General features: G+C 41.9%; 1 protein-coding gene across 1 annotated transcript in view; it reads left to right on the top strand.

The window, feature by feature from the left end:
• The window catches only part of LOC110497391 (15-hydroxyprostaglandin dehydrogenase [NAD(+)]), a 31,688-nt gene extending 14,744 nt beyond the window's left edge, over positions 1 to 16,944 (top strand). Inside the window, exons 5-7 of the mRNA XM_021573474.3 lie at positions 10,141 to 10,217; positions 14,641 to 14,804; positions 15,959 to 16,944. Of these exons, the coding sequence (XP_021429149.1) occupies positions 10,141 to 10,217; positions 14,641 to 14,804; positions 15,959 to 16,082 (365 nt within the window). The 3' untranslated portion in view covers positions 16,083 to 16,944. The remainder of the gene's footprint in view (positions 1 to 10,140; positions 10,218 to 14,640; positions 14,805 to 15,958) is intronic.
• Positions 16,945 to 17,444: the final 500 nt, after the last annotated feature.

Here is a 17,444-nt window from a genome sequence, read left to right as displayed (position 1 = left end):
CAGCACACAAACCACACAGCTGACTGGAGGAGCGACTTTCACACACAGACTTTTAACCAACTCGATTACAACAAAACCAAGATCATTAATTGACAACGAGGCTCATTCATCAAATTTCAGAAATACCCCTTGGTGAGAGAAGCCAGAAAAGTCTCCACCACAGAGGGGTCAACACAATTGACTCACCTCCAGAGAGCTGATTCTGAAGCTTCGCTAAACGAACATGGCTGAAAACCTTAGTGTCTCATCCTCTTCGGAATTTCCAGATGGACTAAAGAAAAGAGAATTGAGAAATAGGGGCGGCAGGGTAGCCTAGTGGTTAGAGCGTTGGGCTAGTAGCCGGAAGGTTGCAAGTTCAAACCCCCAAGCTGACAAGGTACAAATCTGTCGTTCTGCCCCTGAGCAGGCAGTTAACCCACTGTTCCTAGGCCATCATTGAAAATAAGAATTTGTTCTTAAGAGGTGTGAAAACTTTTCTTGCCTAGTTAAAAAAAATAAAAGCTGGTTTATTACAAGTTGCAACAGGGAGACACAGAGAGACACAGGGAGACACCTCCAGCACAGAAGCAGATATCATTTCTAACTGGCCTCTTGGAGAAGGGCCCTTTATATTCTAAATCAGACAACAGCAGTTCAAAACCAAGGCAGTGGCTTTGTCAGCTGCTACAGAATCGGTGTCCACAGAAGGTCATCAATACATCAATACAACCGTGAATAATCAGCGTGTCCTTGTACCTCCAGTCTGGCGTCAATCACTATCAACCGATATGAGCAACCCCCACACATCATGAAGAATAGGGTGAACCAAAACGCCATGAGCAACCCCTAGTGACCAACCCCCACCTTGGTGTCACAACTAGAACACTGGAAATATATAAATATGCTCAATATGGTTTTAATCACTCTGAACATGATTATGTAACAGCGATAGAACTGTTAGATAGGCTAGCTACAGTGGACAACAGCATCACACATTATCTCTGCCCCAAAGCCAAAACACCGCTGACATGACATCAGTTTGTTTTCTTTACCATTGAGAAGAAACGGTTGGCAAGATGCTGCTTGATGTACGACCGCAGCAAAAGCTGCAGGCGCTCACAGGCCCCGCTTTAAATGGCAGCTGCCTCTAATGGGACAAGGAACTTTGGAATGTAGGTGGACCCACTGCAGTGTTCAGTGTACAGGCTTCTTCCCTCACTGGCAAGTTGTGCAATGGCTGACTGATTGACGAACTGACTGACTGACAGCTCCTATGTTGGATTGCGGTATGTTTGATGTAAATCAATGTTTTGGTTCATCCTCTTCTTCATGATGTGTGTTAAGAGCAGCCTAACCTGAAATGTACAAAGGGTATCAGTTGACAATAATCTTGGAGCTTTTTGGGGGAAGGAAAATACACATTTTAAATACTTTATTTGAATCCACAAACACTACATTACATTACAAAGGATCAAAACTATTTTAAAGGTCTTGGATACAAGAGCACTTTAAGGATACAAAAAGCACCTTCTCCACAAAGCTAGGCTGCCCCATAACAGCTGAAACAGAGCAGTACTTCGGCCAGTTGCTTTGCTCTAGTCTTTGGCACGCCTGCAATCTGAAGGCCACTCACCGTATGTACGTGGCCGATTCTGTCAAATACTACTGTCACCAAGTTGCACTTATCCAATGCTGTCCAAGCCTGATACGAGGGCTGGTATTTGAGAAACTTGTCAGCAAAGGCCCGACTCCATGTATCCATCGAAATGAACAGCCCACCTCAAATCAGCACCTTCCTTTGGGCTCGCCCCACAGCAGCAGTAACTGGATTATTCTGCATACAGGAATATGCGTTATCATCTATTTCAAACCAGGCTATTCTGATGAGAACATTTGTATTTGTGATGTCTGTGAGACCACCTGTCTTACCTCAGTAGCTACCAGGTCGACAAGGCAGACATGTCTAGCAATGTACAAGTATTTTTATGATCGGCAACCATTAACAACATGTGCACCAGACTTAACTCGGGGTGTAAGATACAGAAGGGATGGTGGTTTGCAGGATACCAGAGTGCTAGGTGGTATTTTGTGGGTAGAATAGAACTTGTTGGCTTTCTTACAAGCCCTTCACCAACAATGCAGTTCTTAGAAAATTAAGAGTTAAGAAAATATTAACTAAATAAACTAAAGTTTAAAAAAGTAATACAAGAAAATAACTAACGAGGCTATATACTGGGGGATCCGGTACTGAGTCATGTGCGGGGGTACAGGTTAGTCATGGTAATTGAGGTAATATGTACATAGATATGCATAGATATGCATAGATAATAAACAGCAGGTAGCAGTCTCGTAAAAAAGGGGGGTTCAAATGCAAATAGTGCAGATAGAGATTTGAAATTAGCTGTTCAGCAGCCTTATGGCTTGGGGGTAGAAGCTGTTAAGAAGCCTTTTGGACCTAGACTTGACACTCTGGTACCGCTTGCCGTGTGGTAGCAGAGAGAACAGTCTATGACTAGGGTGGCTGGAGTTTTCGGCAATTTTTAGGGCCTTCCTCTGACACCGCCTGGTATAGAGGTCCTGGATGGCAGGAAACTTGGCCCCAGTAATGTACTGGGCCACATGCACCACCCTCTTGCGGTTCGAATGGCGAGCAGTTTCCATACCAGGCGACAATGCAACCAGTCAGGATGCTCTCGATGGTGCAACTGTAGAACCCCTCGAGGATCTATGCCAAATCCCCTGAGTCTCCTGAGGGAGAATAGGCATTGTTGTGCCCCCCTCATGACTGTCCCGGTCTGTCTGGACCATGACAGTTTGGTGATGTGGACACCAAGGAACGTGAAGCTCTCGACCTGCTATACTACTGCCCTGTCAATGATAATGGGGGCGTGCTCAGCCCTCCTCTTCCTGCAGTCCACCTTCCCGTCAGGAAGTCTAGGACCCAGCCGCAGAGGGAGGTGTTTAGTCCCAGGGTCCCTAGCTTAGCATTTTGTATGTGGTGTGGGATTTTATCATGTTGTGTGACTCTAGAACTCCCAAGAAACCGTACAGTGTAATTATAGACTGTCATTAATCATACTAGATGTGTTTTGTTATGCATCATTCAAGACTCTGGAGGTGAACATACCCAACAATATATATGATGTCATTGCTGAGAATAAAACGCCCCAGGCGAGGAGATGTATACATTTAAAAAGGACAACAACAGCAACACAGTACCAAGTCAAAGATACACTGGACAGAACTGCAGATTATACAACAAGCGGAGTGAGTTGGGAAAGTCAGGAAAAATATGTTAAAAAGTTTGTCAAATATATTGTAAATTAGGTAGCCCTTTACACTCGTAGCTGTATACGAGTTTAAAATGGCAGATTTGGGGCTGTTTCAGTAAGGGTTCTGGTCCTGTGCTTCACAGCGCTGTATGGGTTTTTATTGACAGCCATTCTGAACTTGAGCACCACTCACAACAAGAAGTTGCTGCCATCCCTTCCAGTAATTGGTCAACTTTTGCCATTTTATTTGTTGTCCAGGTGATGGGAACTGCTGTAAAAAAGAGGACTGGATGTATTTTGAAAGATGAGATGTTGAGGATTATAATAAATACTGCTGTAAAGGCTCTCGTCCTCCTCTTCTGAGGAGGAGTAGCGAGAAGGATCGGAAGTGTCCATTATGTTTAATCAAAATGAACACTGAAATACAAAACAATAAACGTGAATAAACGACACAAACTAAACAGTCCCGTGTGGCACAAACACTGACATGGAAAATAAACACCCACAACTCAAAAGTGAAACCAGGCTCCCTAAGTATGATTCTCAATCAGGGACAACGATTGACAGCTGCCTCTGATTGAGAACCATACTAGGCCGAACACAGAAATCCCAAATGATAGAAAAACGAACATAAGACAACCCACCCAACTCACGCCCTGACCATACTAAAACAAAGATATAATAACAGAACTAAGGTCAGAACGCGACAACCGCTTTGATGTCATACAAGCAAGCCAAACACCTGTGAGTCCAAATGTGCAATTCACATTTCCAAATCAACGTTTATGATCACTATGTTTGATGTACAGTTGCAAGATGACATGTCGTCATATCCTGGGGTCTTCTGTTTTTTTTGTTGTTTTTTTTTATTGTGAAAAAAAATTGCCGCATCACACGCACCTGAATGCACCTAAATTCCGATCTGTTTTTCTGAATTTCCTTGTGAAAGCCTAACATTGTAAGATCGTATTTTATAACAGCTAGTTATGTTGGCAGTGGAACAAGCTTTCAGATCATACCCACCTGACCCTGATTGCGATTTATAATGGCCCATTTTTGGATTGCGTAAACAACAACAGTAATTGGGTGATTCTGCAACTACAGGAACTTCTATGCCCTCAGGAATAGAAGTTCAATTTTTGTCATTTTATTTTTAAAAATATGTTTTTTTCTTTATATGTTACGTTCACAGTACCATCACCCCAGATTTTGTAACACCTCTCTATCTAGTATTTTAGCTACTTTTCAGATGCATTTTATACCTCAATTTCACTGTTTAGCCCTTGCCCTGGTTACCATGGAAACGTATTGTGACACTGAAGCACATGGCTGCAGCAGACAGTTGTTCCGGAAGTGATGTCCAGAAGTTGAAGAAAAATCTAGGTAAATATTACTACTAATAGTCCTACTATGAATTCTGCAAAATATGTCCTTTTTGGGTTGTCAAGCCAACAGTCCAGGATAGGGACACATGCCTCTGCAAATCCCACGCCAACCTCCAGTTCATGGCGGACAAACTACAGCATCACAAAGTGATCAGCTGCAGCAACAATGAGAACCTAAATTAGTCTGTGTGCTGTGAGAACCTGAAGAAAGAGTGCACGTACACAAAGTGCTCTCTTTTCTAAGCAAAAGAGCTTCAAACATCTGACTTTGATGCTGGTGAACAGACATGGTGGTTTGAGAGGAAAAACAAAGCTGAAGAGAGAGAAAATGAAAAACAAAGAGCGAAACATGGAGAAGGTCACTGTACATTTGACAGTATAAGAAAAGGTGTGTGGCACACCACATATTCTACTAGAGGACTTCTCCAAAGGATTGAAAGAGAAGTTGGGGAAACACGTGTACAACATTCGACACTGATACTCCAAACTGAGAGAATTAAAAGAGAATCTGCGGAAAGAGAACTCAGAGGCGCAACTTTCACTGGGACACATTATGAAATTGCATTTTTGCCCCCCCCCCCAGATTTATCATTGGAATGTGATACAAAATGAGGCAAGTGTGCTTTAGGACAATGCAGATGCCTCTGAGTGGTCGGGTAGGCTGTTTGGAGTGTTTATTCCCCCCCCCCCCACACTTCTAAAACCAAAGTTGCGCCCCTAAGAGAACTACCTGTGTAAATACACCAGTGAAATCCAGGCAGTTCACTTTGGTGGTCCTCACAAGCAGGTGACCTTCCACACCTGTGTTGGGTATACCACAAATTATACAGTTTCACTTTACTCATAAATGAATGATAAATTAATTGTATGATATTTCATTTTCAACTAAAATTGATGTTTAATAACATTTGTCAATGGCTGTCTGAGAAAAATTACTAAAATATATACATTCCTGAATAGTACGATCACAGAGATTATCAGATATTATTTCTAGACAAATCAAAGACAATTATAATACTGGTAAAATGGTTTTTCAATATGTTTTAATTTCTGAAATCTTGCATGGCCAAAGTACCCGAAGTTGCAGAATCACCCAATTGTGTTATGGCGGGGATACAGGGCTGTGTTCCAAACTAAACAACGACAAGTGAGCTTGTTCCTCAATGGTACAGCTAGGAGAGCTCACAAAGGTACCTTTTATAGTTGAAGACTTTTCTTTTGAGTCATAAAAGTGCACTGAAATTGCTTAGGAACTGTGCACACTTTGGAGAGGTTGGAGACCAGTTAATCTTCTCACTCAAACCTTTGTAATGTTTGTCTTATGTTGCAACCACCCCACATTTTCCAGGAATAATCTTATCATGTTAATGAATGTACCCAGAGTATTTTCAGATTTAGTTTTCAACAAGTGGCAAAGTACACTAAATGTAAAATGCACATAACGTCAACAGTGTAATGTTTGGATTCAGTCTTGTGTCATGTGAACTGTTGTGTACTCACATTTGGTCGAATCATTTTCCGATTACATCCAAACTGTTCCCTATCAATTTCTAAAATGGTTATGCATTTCCGTACTTTTTCTGTAAGAAACATTTCAATTTAGCCCCTATCCATATAGGCCAATTCCCACACGGGTAAAAGGTGAAAGCATTTGGTTCAGTATTATACTGTAATAACCAATTAAGACAGTCAGTGTATTGTTCACTGTAGTTCCAAATAAGGGAAGAGCAGTCTGACGTTTTATGTCAGCACTCCGTTCGAGCTGCTTAGGCATAAGGGGAAGTACAAGTATGCCTGAAACTGCAAGATAATGGTTGGTTGTGTTTTATGATAAATGACCCCATATTGTCATGTTATTGCACATACTTTGCTTCCTGTGTGTCCCAGCAGGAAACCTGTGGCTCCTATAGATCCCTTTCCTCCTTGTTTTTAGCTGAAGTGGCAATAAGATTTGAAGTCAAGACTTCATACAATGTTTCCTATACAATTCCAGCTACCATATTTATGCCCTCTCCTACAGGACTGAAATTCAGCGGGAACACATGGGTAGTTTGGGAGTTCTCATAGTTAAACTCATTTTAACACACTCTTAGATTATTTTATTTTTTTGTGGACTGATCTGGTGCTACTATTTTGATCGGAAGAATCCTTTTTGGAAGAAAGTTTTTTTTGATGATTCTTTGGAAGGCAAGAAGGGTTCTATGTTCAACCATATATCATATTTCCCAGCATGCTCTAATGCAGGGTGATTTTCAGAAGTGTTTGTTTTAATGTGTTTTTGCATATACAGTAGAGGTCGGAAGTTTACATACACCTTAGCCAAATACATTTAAACTCAGTTCTTCACAATTCCTGACATTTAATCCTAGTAAAAAGTCCTAGGTCAGTTAGAATCACCACTTCATTTTAAGAATGTGAAATTTCAGAATAATAGTAGAGAGAATGATTCATTTCAGCTTTTATTTCTTTCATCACATTCCCAGTGGGTCCGAAGTTTACATACACTCAATTAGTATTTGGTAATATTACCTTTAAACTTGTTTAACTTTGGTCAAACGTTTCTGGTAGCCTTCCACAAGCTTCCCACAATACGTTGGGTGAATTTTGGCCCATTCCTCCTGATAGAGCTGGTGTAACTGAGTCGGGTTTATAGGCCTCCTTGCTCGCACATGCTTTTTCAGTTCTGCCCACACATTTTTTAGGATTTGGATTGAGGTCAGGGCTTTGTGATGGCCAATCCAATACCTTGACTTTATTGTCCTTAAGCCATTTTGCCACAACTTTGGAAGTATGCTTGGGGTTATTGTCCATTTGGAAGACCCATTTGTGACCAAGCTTTAACTTCCTGACTGATGTCTTGAGATGTTACTTCAATATATCCACATCATTTTCTTACCTCATGATGCCATCTATTTTGTGAATGTACCAGTCCCTCCTGCAGCAAAGCACCCCCACAACATGATGCTGCCACCCCGTGCTTCACAGTTGGAGTGGTGTTATTCGGCTTGCAAGCCTCCCCCTTTTTCCTCCAAACATAACGATGGTCATTATGGCCAAACAGTTCTATTTTTGTTTCATCAGACCAGAGGATATTTCTCCAAAAAGTATGATCTTTGTACCCATGTGCAGTTGCAAACCATAATCTGGCTTTTTTATGCCGATTTTGGAGCAGTGGCTTCTTCCTTGCTGAGCGGCCTTTCAGGTTATATCGATATAGGACTCGTTTTACTGTGGATATAGATAATTTTGTACCTGTTTCCTCCAGCATCTTCACAAGGTCCTTTGCTGTTGTTCTGGGATTGATTTGCACTTTTTACACCAAAGTACATTCATCTCTAGGAGACAGAACGCGTCTCCTTCCTGATCAGTATGACGGCTGCATGGTCCCATGGTGTTTAAACTTGCGTACCATTGTTTGTAGAGAGGAACGTGGTACCTTCAGGCGTTTGTAAATTGCTCCCAAGGATGAACCAGACTTGTGGAGGTCCACATTTTTTTTCTGAGGTCTTGGCTGATTTATTTTTATTTTCCCATGATGTCAAGCAAAGAGGCACTGAGTGTGAAGGTAGGTCTTGAAATATATCCACAGGTACACCTCCAATTGACTTAAATGTTGTCAATCAGCCTATCCGAAGCTTCTAAAGCCATTACATAATTTTCTGGAATTTTCCAAGCTGTTTAAAGGCACAGTCAATTTAGTGTATGTAAACTTCTGACCCACTGGAATTGTGATACAGTGAATTATAAGTGAAATAATCTGTCTGAAAACAATTGTTGGAAAAATTACTTGTGTCATGCACAAAGTAGATGTCCTAACCGACTTGCCAAAACTATAGTTTCTTAACAAGAAATTTGTGGTGTGGTTGAAAAATGAGTTTTAATGACTCCAACCTAAGTGTATGTAAACTTCAGACAACAACTGTACAGTACATTGATTGGTTGATACATTTTATGCTACACAAAGATCAATTACATTTATTTTTTTAACTAAACCAATCTGTTAGTAGTTGGACTTATTGCACTCGTTACTGAGATGGTTGTTCCAGTTTGAATACTGAGACTACGTCAAGGATCTAATCTTCCCTACCCTGGCAATCTTTTTCAATGCAGGTTGCGGTTGATTTTGTCACGTTCTGACCTTAGTTCTTTTGTTATGTCTTTGTTTTAGTATGGTCAGGGCGTGAGTTGGGTGGGTTGTCTATGTTCCTTTTTCTATGTTGTGTTTTGCGTTTGGCCTGGTATGGTTCTCAATCAGAGGCAGGTGTCGTTAGTTGTCTCTGATTGAGAATCATACTTAGGTAGCCTTTTCCCACTTGTGTTTCGTGGGTGATTATTTTCTGTTCTGTGTTTTGTTTCACCTTTCAGAACTGTTTTGTTTCGTTTCGCCTTTGTTATTTTGTTTAGTGTTCTCGGTTTAATAAAACAAGATGAACACTTACCAAGCTGCGCTTTGGTCCTCACCTCATTCCAACGACGAGCGTCACAGATTTAAACCATTCCACTTGTTGGATATCGTAACTCTGACTGGATTCCAATAGCAATTACACATCATTTTGCGAGCCAGCATAATGTGACTTGCAGGCCTGACGTGGCCTGTAAACCAAGGTTTTCCTAACACCACTGTGTTAGGGTTTAATTAAGCCCGTCAACAAGTGGCCTTACGATAGACAAATCTTTCATAAATAATTTGATTTTAAAGCTGGTGGCACCATTCATAGAGGGTTCTAAGAATAACCTTTAGATAATAAAATGGTTCTTGGTAGAACCATATACAAGGTATTCTATGAAGAACCCTACATGGTAGACCCTCTGCACAGGGTTCTACCTAGCACCAAAAAGGGTTCAGGAAAACTGAAGAACACTACATGGTTCTACTTAGTACACATTTTTTAAAGAATGCATTTAAACGTTCTCTTTGAGCTCAATTCCCTTTGATTTGACTATGTTCCCAGAGTGATTTTTCCATCTAATTTCACCTCTGTTCTCTTATACAAAGGTGTTGCGAGGTTTCAGAAACAATGGTCCCTGCAGTACTCCATACAACAGGTTTCTCTTAAGGTTTGCCCTGGCTCTATACTTTTTAAAGGGGAAAACTAATGATTGATCTTCACAAGGTTAAGGTTTTATGTATCCATAAAAGGTTCTGGAGATTGTTCTGGTTTAAACAGAACTCGGCAGCCGGCCCAACACACACAAACACACAGCTTTTTCATGTTTGAATTAAGCGAAATAGGGATAAATATTTTGCCTTGGAGGATCCTGTTTTTCCATGACGGGAAAGGCATAGAGAATAAGTTACAGTACTCATTCATTTCTAGCAAGCGATATGAGATCTCAGTAAAAACCGGTAGATTCCACTATAGCGCGCTTACACACTATAGCGCGCCGTCAATGAAAAACGCCTGAGATTTAAATGGGTACCATGTGGAGTATGTTGGTGAGTTATCATGACTGTAAACTTTGTTTATTCTTTCTTTTTTTATTCTTTATTCTTTCTTTTTCAGCTTTCCTTCATTCCCCCTACCAGCCAGTGTATACGGCCACAAAGCACGGGGTGATAGGCTTCTCCAGAGCCATAGCGGTGAGTTCTAATACACCCCCAAACCTCTCCTCGGGTACACCTAGCCATTCCACATACATCCGTAATTATTGGGACAGTCAAACACTTTATTCTTCTTTTGGCTCTGCACTCCAAAAGTTTGGATTTTAAATCAATGACTATGAGGTTAAAGTGCAGACTGTCAAATTCACTTATGTGTATTAAAGCAGTAAAAAGTATAGCCTACCAATTGGCTTGTCGCAGTGCTTGAGTTTTAACAAACCTGGGTTTGATCGCAGTGCTTGAGTCACTACAAACCTGGGTTTGATCCCAGACTGGGTCACAGCCGGCCGTAACCGGGATACCAATGAGACGGCGCACAATTGGCCTAGCATTGTCTGGGTTAGGGGAGGGTTTGGCCGGCTAGGAATGTCCTTGTCCCATCGCGCTCTAGCGACTCCTTGTGGCGTGTCGGGCGCATGCACGGTCGCCATTTGTACGGTGTTTCCTTTGACACATTGGTGCGGCTGGCTTCTGGGTTAAGCGAGCAAATCAAATCAAATGTATTTATATAGCCCTTCGTACATCAGCTGATATCTCAAAGTGCTGTACAGAAACCCAGCCTAAAACCCCAAACAGCAAGCAATGCAGGTGTAGAAGCACGGTGGCTAGGAAAAACTCCCTAGAAAGGCCAAAACCTAGGAAGAAACCTAGAGAGGAACCAGGCTATGTGGGGTGGCCAGTCCTCTTCTGGCTGTGCCGGGTGGAGATTATAACAGAACATGGCCAAGATGTTCAAATGTTCATAAATGACCAGCATGGTCGAATAATAATAAGGCAGAACAGTTGAAACTGGAGCAGCAGCACGGCCAGGTGGACTGGGGACAGCAAGGAGTCATCCTGTCAGGTAGTCCTGAGGCATGGTCCTAGGGCTCAGGTCCTCCGAGAGAGAGAAAGAGAGAAAGAGAGAATTAGAGAGAGCACACTTAAATTCACACAGGACACCGAATAGGACAGAAGAAGTACTCCAGATATAACAAACTGACCCTAGCCTCCCGACACATAAACTACTGCAGCATAAATACTGGAGGCTGAGACAGGAGGGGTCAGGAGACACTGTGGCCCCATCCGAGGACACCCCCGGACAGGGCCAAACAGGAAGGATATAACCCCACCCACTTTGCCAAAGCACAGCCCCCACACCACTAGAGGGATATCTTCAACCACCAACTTACCATCCTGAGACAAGGCTGAGTATAGCCCACAAAGATCTCCGCCATGGCACAACCCAAGGGGGGGCGCCAACCCAGACAGGATGACCACATCAGTGAATCAACCCACTCAGGCGACGCACCCCCTCCAGGGACAGTATGAGAGAGCCCCAGTAAGCCAGTGACTCAGCCCCTGTAATAGGGTTAGATGCAGAGAATCCCAGTGGAAAGAGGGGAACCGGCCAGGCAGAGACAGCAAGGGCGGTTCGTTGCTCCAGAGCCGTTCACCTTCCCACTCCTGGGCCAGACTACACTCAATCATATGACCCACTGAAGAGATGAGTCTTCAGTAAGGACTTAAAGGTTGAGACCGAGTTTGCGTCTCTGACATGGGTAGGCAGACCATTCCATAAAAATGGAGCTCTATAGGAGAAAGCCCTGCCTCCAGCTGTTTGCTTAGAAATTCTAGGGACAATTAGGAGGCCTGCGTCTTGTGACCGTAGCGTACGTGTAGGTATGTACGGCAGGACCAAATCAGAGAGATAGGTAGGAGCAAGCCCATGTAATGCTTTGTAGGTTAGCAGTAAAACCTTGAAATCAGCCCTTGCTTTGACAGGAAGCCAGTGTAGGGAGGCTAGCACTGGAGTAATGTGATCAAATTTTTTGGTTCTAGTCAGGATTCTAGCAGCCGTATTTAGCACTAACTGAAGTTTATTTAGTGCTTTATCCGGGTAGCCGGAAAGTAGAGCATTGCAGTAGTCTAACCTAGAAGTGACAAAAGCATGGATTAATTTTTCTGCATCATTTTTGGACAGAAAGTTTCTGATTTTTGCAATGTTACGTAAATGAAAAAAAGCGGTCCTTGAAATGGTCTTGATATGTTCTTCAAAAGAGAGATCAGGGTCCAGAGTAACGCCGAGGTCCTTCACAGTTTTATTTGAGACGACTGTACAACCATTAAGATTAATTGTCAGATTCAGCAGAAGATCTCTTTGTTTCTTGGGACCTAGAACAAGCATCTCTGTTTTGTCCGAGTTTAAAAGTAGAAGGTTTGCAGCCATCCACTTCCTTATGTCTGAAACACATGCTTCTAGCGAGGGCAATTTTGGGGCTTCACCATGTTTCATTGAAATGTACAGCTGTGTGTCATCCGCATAGCAGTGAAAGTTAACATTATGTTTTCGAATGACATCCCCAAGAGGTAAAATATATAGTGAAAACAATAGTGGTCCTAAAACGGAACCTTGAGGAACACCGAAATTTACAGTTGATTTGTCAGAGGACAAACCATTCACAGAGACAAACTGATATCTTTCCGACAGATAATATCTAAACCAGGCCAGAACTTGTCCGTGTAGACCAATTTGGGTTTCCAATCTCTCCAAAAGAATGTGGTGATCGATGGTATCAAAGCAGCACTAAGGTCTAGGAGCACGAGGACAGATGCAGAGCCTCGGTCTGATGCCATTAACCTCTAGCGTCGAGCAATCCCATATCCGGGAGCGTAATCATAGCCTCAAGCTCATTACCATAATGCAACGTTAACTATTCATGAAAATCGCAAATGAAATGAAATAAATATATTGGCTCACAAGCTTAGCCTTTTGTTAACAACACTGTCATCTCAGATTTTCAAAATATGCTTTTCAACCATAGCTACACAAGCATTTGTGTAAGAGTATTGATAGCTAGCATAGCATTAAGCCTAGCATTCAGCAGGCAACATTTTCACAAAAACAAGAAAAGCATTCAAATAAAATAATTTACCTTTGAAGAACTTCGGATGTTTTCATAGCAAATGTTCAGTTTTTCCAAAAAGATTATTTGTGTAGGAGAAATCGCTCCGTTTTGTTCATCACATTTGGCTAAGAAAAAAAACAGAAAATTCAGTCATTACAACTTTTTCCAAATTAACTCCATAATATCGACAGAAACATGGCAAACGTTGTTTAGAATCAATCCTCAAGGTGTTTTTCACATATCTATTCGATGATAAGTCATTCGTGGCAGTTGGGTTTCTCCTCTGAATCAAATGGAAAAATACACGCAGGTGGAGATTACGCAATAATTTCAACGGAGGACACCAAGCGAGCACCTGGTAAATGTAGTCTCTTATGGTCAATCTTCCAATGATATGCCTACAAATACGTCACAATGCTGCAGACACCTTGGGGAAACGACAGAACGTGTAAACTCATTCCTGGCGCATTCACAGCCATATAAGGAGACATTGGAACACAGCGCATTCAAAATCTGGGGCATTTCCTGTTTGAAATGTCATCTTGGTTTTGCCTGTAGCATCAGTTCTGTGGCACTCACAGATAATATCTTTGCAGATTTGGAAACGTCAGAGTGTTTATGCATAGTCAATTATATGCATAGTCGAGCATCTTTTCGTGACAAAATATCTTGTTTAAAACGGGAACGTTTTTTCATCCAAAAATTAAAAGAGCGCCCCCTATATCGAATAAGTTAAAAGGTCATTTACCACCTTCACAAGTGTGCAGTGTGTCAAGAAGCAGTGCGATGGGACAAGACTGTAACTACCAATTAGATATCACGAAATTCGGTAGAAAAGGGGTTAAAGTGCAAAAAATATATACATTTAGTATTTGGTCCCATATTCCTAACACGCAATGACTACATCAAGCTTGAGACTCAAAATATTTGTTGGATGCATTTACTGTTTTGTTTTGGTTGGTTTGTGTTTCAGATTATTTTTGTGCCCAATAATTTTGGAGTCACTTTTATTGTAAATAAGAAGAGAATATGTTTCTAAACACTTCTACATTAACTTGGCTGCTACCATGATTACCATGATTATGGATAATTGTTGATGTAGTCATTGTGAGCGATTAATATGGGAACAAATACTAAACTTTGGACTACCTTAATAGACATACAGTATGTAATCCAAAACCAGTACACCTGATTTAAGTAATGAAGGGCTTGATGATTAGTTGACCAGTTGAATCAGATGTCGTAGTAGAATATGTGATATGTGGAATGGCTGGGGGTACTCCAGGAAAGGCATGGAAAACACTGGCCTAGACACATTCCTTTGCCCTGGGTGATTACGCTTGACCGTGTTCGGACATGTTTGTGCTCCTCTTTCTCACACACACACACATACCACACACACACACACACACGCACACATAACAAACACATACACACTGGCACGTTGCTCCTTTCACAACCACACACACACACACACCCTGACACGTCTGTGTTCCTATCCTCTCCCCACGCAGGATGCGGCTGAGGTGGAGAACTATGGTGTGAGGATCAACACGCTGTGCCCTGCCTTCGTGGACACCCCACTCCTGCGCTCCGTGGAACACGAGGACAACATGGGCAAGTTTGACAAGTTCAAGGACGACTTAAAGAGGAGCGTGCACAAGTTCGGGGTGCTTCAGTGAGTTCCTATACATGTTGTGTAGAAGTTGCCTCGTTTCCCTCCTTTTACACTCATTACCTATCAATGTTCTTTATAACTCAGATTTACAGTAAACCTATGTGGTGTATATAGGATACTGCTTCAGATGAATGTATGCAAGTGTTATTTATACCTAAACAAGTCAACACAGACCTAGAATCAGCTTACCCTCCCCACATGGCCCCGCGAAACCACCCAAATACTAACTCCATTCTACGACATCAAGTAATACAGTATCTGGAGTAGCAAAGCCTCCCTAATCAGTGTCCATTTCCTCCTTAAATCCTCCCTCCACATAGTATGTGTGGGAGGCCGTGGAGGTTGTTATCCCTCCTCAGTTTCCCTGTCTTATCTGGAGAGAGGAGAGAGGGGGACTTGGAAGCTTCCTGGTGTGGTTGTGTCTTGTCCCCTCTCTATGTCACTGTGTTTTGAGTGCTTTGGACGACATCAGATAAGGTTTTCTACTTCAGAAGCAAACGGCGGTAGAGATATACAGATACAAACGTTGAGGGGTATTCTGAGGAAAGACTTGACTAACTGTCAACATTTGTTTGAAATGATTAGGTTTGCTACGATATGCATCCGTAACACGCAAAGACAAATATTGAGAAATACAGTGTGTTTGAGATAAGATGCACTTAAAATCATATGCAGGCCAAGTTTTGTTATTTATATCAGAATGCACTTCAGTCTTGAATGCTTACATCTACCAGCTCAGCTGCTTTTAAAGTACAGTATTTCGCAATACCTTGTCCAAGCTGTTTGGCCTGGGGCAAGGCGATTTGATAAATTTGTTGGCTACAGCGTCAAAAAGAGGCCTTTTTAAATGTTGATCTTGTATCTCTTTCAGCCAGGAAATTGTTGAATTAAGTTACATCATGTTTCAGGAATTCTCTGATATAATCACGAGGGCATTTTGCTAGCTATTCTTTGTTAACTAGTCCAATTCAATCCCCAAAAAACTTTAGGAATTGAAAGAGAATGTATGGCCATGGCCTCTCTCTTTCTCGGGTCGTGTTCATTAAACACCAGGCGGAAGACAACCGAATGAACCAGGGAGGAACTATCTGGACACTGTGTTCCCTACCTAACACGACCCTGTTTTCTCTCCACCTCTCCATCTCTATCCCCAGACCGTCGCTGATCGCAGAGGGAGTGTTGCGCCTGATAACTGATACCGGTCTAAACGGCGCCGTGATGAAGATCACCTGCTCTAAAGGGATCCACTTCCACACCTACGAGCCCCTGTCCGCTTGAGAGGAACAACACGGAATACCGTCGGACTTCTGTCACCCACCCAGACAAAGGAACTTAAAGTGGTCGGAGTATGGAGTCATTCAGAAAGTAGACCCATGTGTCTATGGAATTGGTAGAAATGTAGGCCCATTGAATTAGGAATTAGAATAGTAATTTAATGGGACCTCTATTTGTATGCCTATGATGGATGTAACCAAGATTCCAGTAGTCTTACTTAATAGGTGTGAACAAAGGTAGACAAAGAGGGTTTAGTTTTCGGGTTTCCCTCATCATAGAATCCTCCAGTTGATTTGACTAGTATGAGAGACTTGTTTCCCTCATCATAGAATCCTCCAGTTGATTTGACTAGTATGAGAGACTTGTTTCCCTCATCATAGAATCCTCCAGTTGATTTGACTAGTATGAGAGACTTGTTTCCCTCATCATAGAATCCTCCAGTTGATTTGACTAGTATGAGAGACTTGTTTCCCTCATCATAGAATCCTCCAGTTGATTTGACTAGTATGAGAGACTTGTTTCCCTCATCATAGAATCCTCCAGTTGATTTGACTAGTATGAGAGACTTGTTTCCCTCATCATAGAATCCTCCAGTTGATTTGACTAGTATGAGAGACTTGGTACAAATTGACTGCTGTATTTATTTTATTTTATTTATTTAACTAGGCAAGTCAGCTAAGAGAAAATTCTTATTACCCAATTATGAAATGGACGTTTTATCACAAAGCACAGTATGTGTTTACAATTTTACCAAATAACTGAAGTTTATTTATGATACAATAGCATGCTTTAATATCATAGAATATGTGAAAATTGTATTTTTGTTCTCTGTCAGGCAATAAACTTTGACTCCTTTCCTCTTCTCCTTCACTTGTTACATGACTATGTACATAACACAGTATCTGTAACACAGTAATGCAGGTTTAGCTGGCAGAAAGAGGACTCTTGAGGGCTGGGGAGTTGTCAGCACGCTACCTAGCTGAGCATATTGCCGTTGGGCTAAGTATGTTGCCGTTGGGAGTGTCCACCTCACCTCCACTACCATGCAGTAAAACAGGCTTTGACGAGAGGAGAAACTGTGACAAGGAGCTATGTAAGTCCTGCATGTAGACAGACAGACAGTTTTTTTTATTTTTTATCCTTTGCTACTTTTAGTTAATTCCAGGATGTATGCGTGACAGGAATTCACATCTGGATATCACCCCCTCCCCCGCCCTCCTGCTATCAGCTGCGGTCTGTGTTAACTTGTTTACCAAACAGGCTTTCCGAGAGATTCTACGACCAGGAAAAGAGAGGGGTGGAGAGAGCGAGCGGCACACATTTGATATGGGTCACAGGAGGTGAAGGAAGATGCCTGATACAAAC

This window comes from Oncorhynchus mykiss, chromosome 19, assembly GCF_057628025.1.
Source record: "Oncorhynchus mykiss isolate SJ-2025 chromosome 19, ASM5762802v1, whole genome shotgun sequence".
NCBI classification, from domain to species: domain Eukaryota; kingdom Metazoa; phylum Chordata; class Actinopteri; order Salmoniformes; family Salmonidae; genus Oncorhynchus; species Oncorhynchus mykiss.
This window is presented reverse-complemented; position numbering and strand designations above follow the sequence as displayed.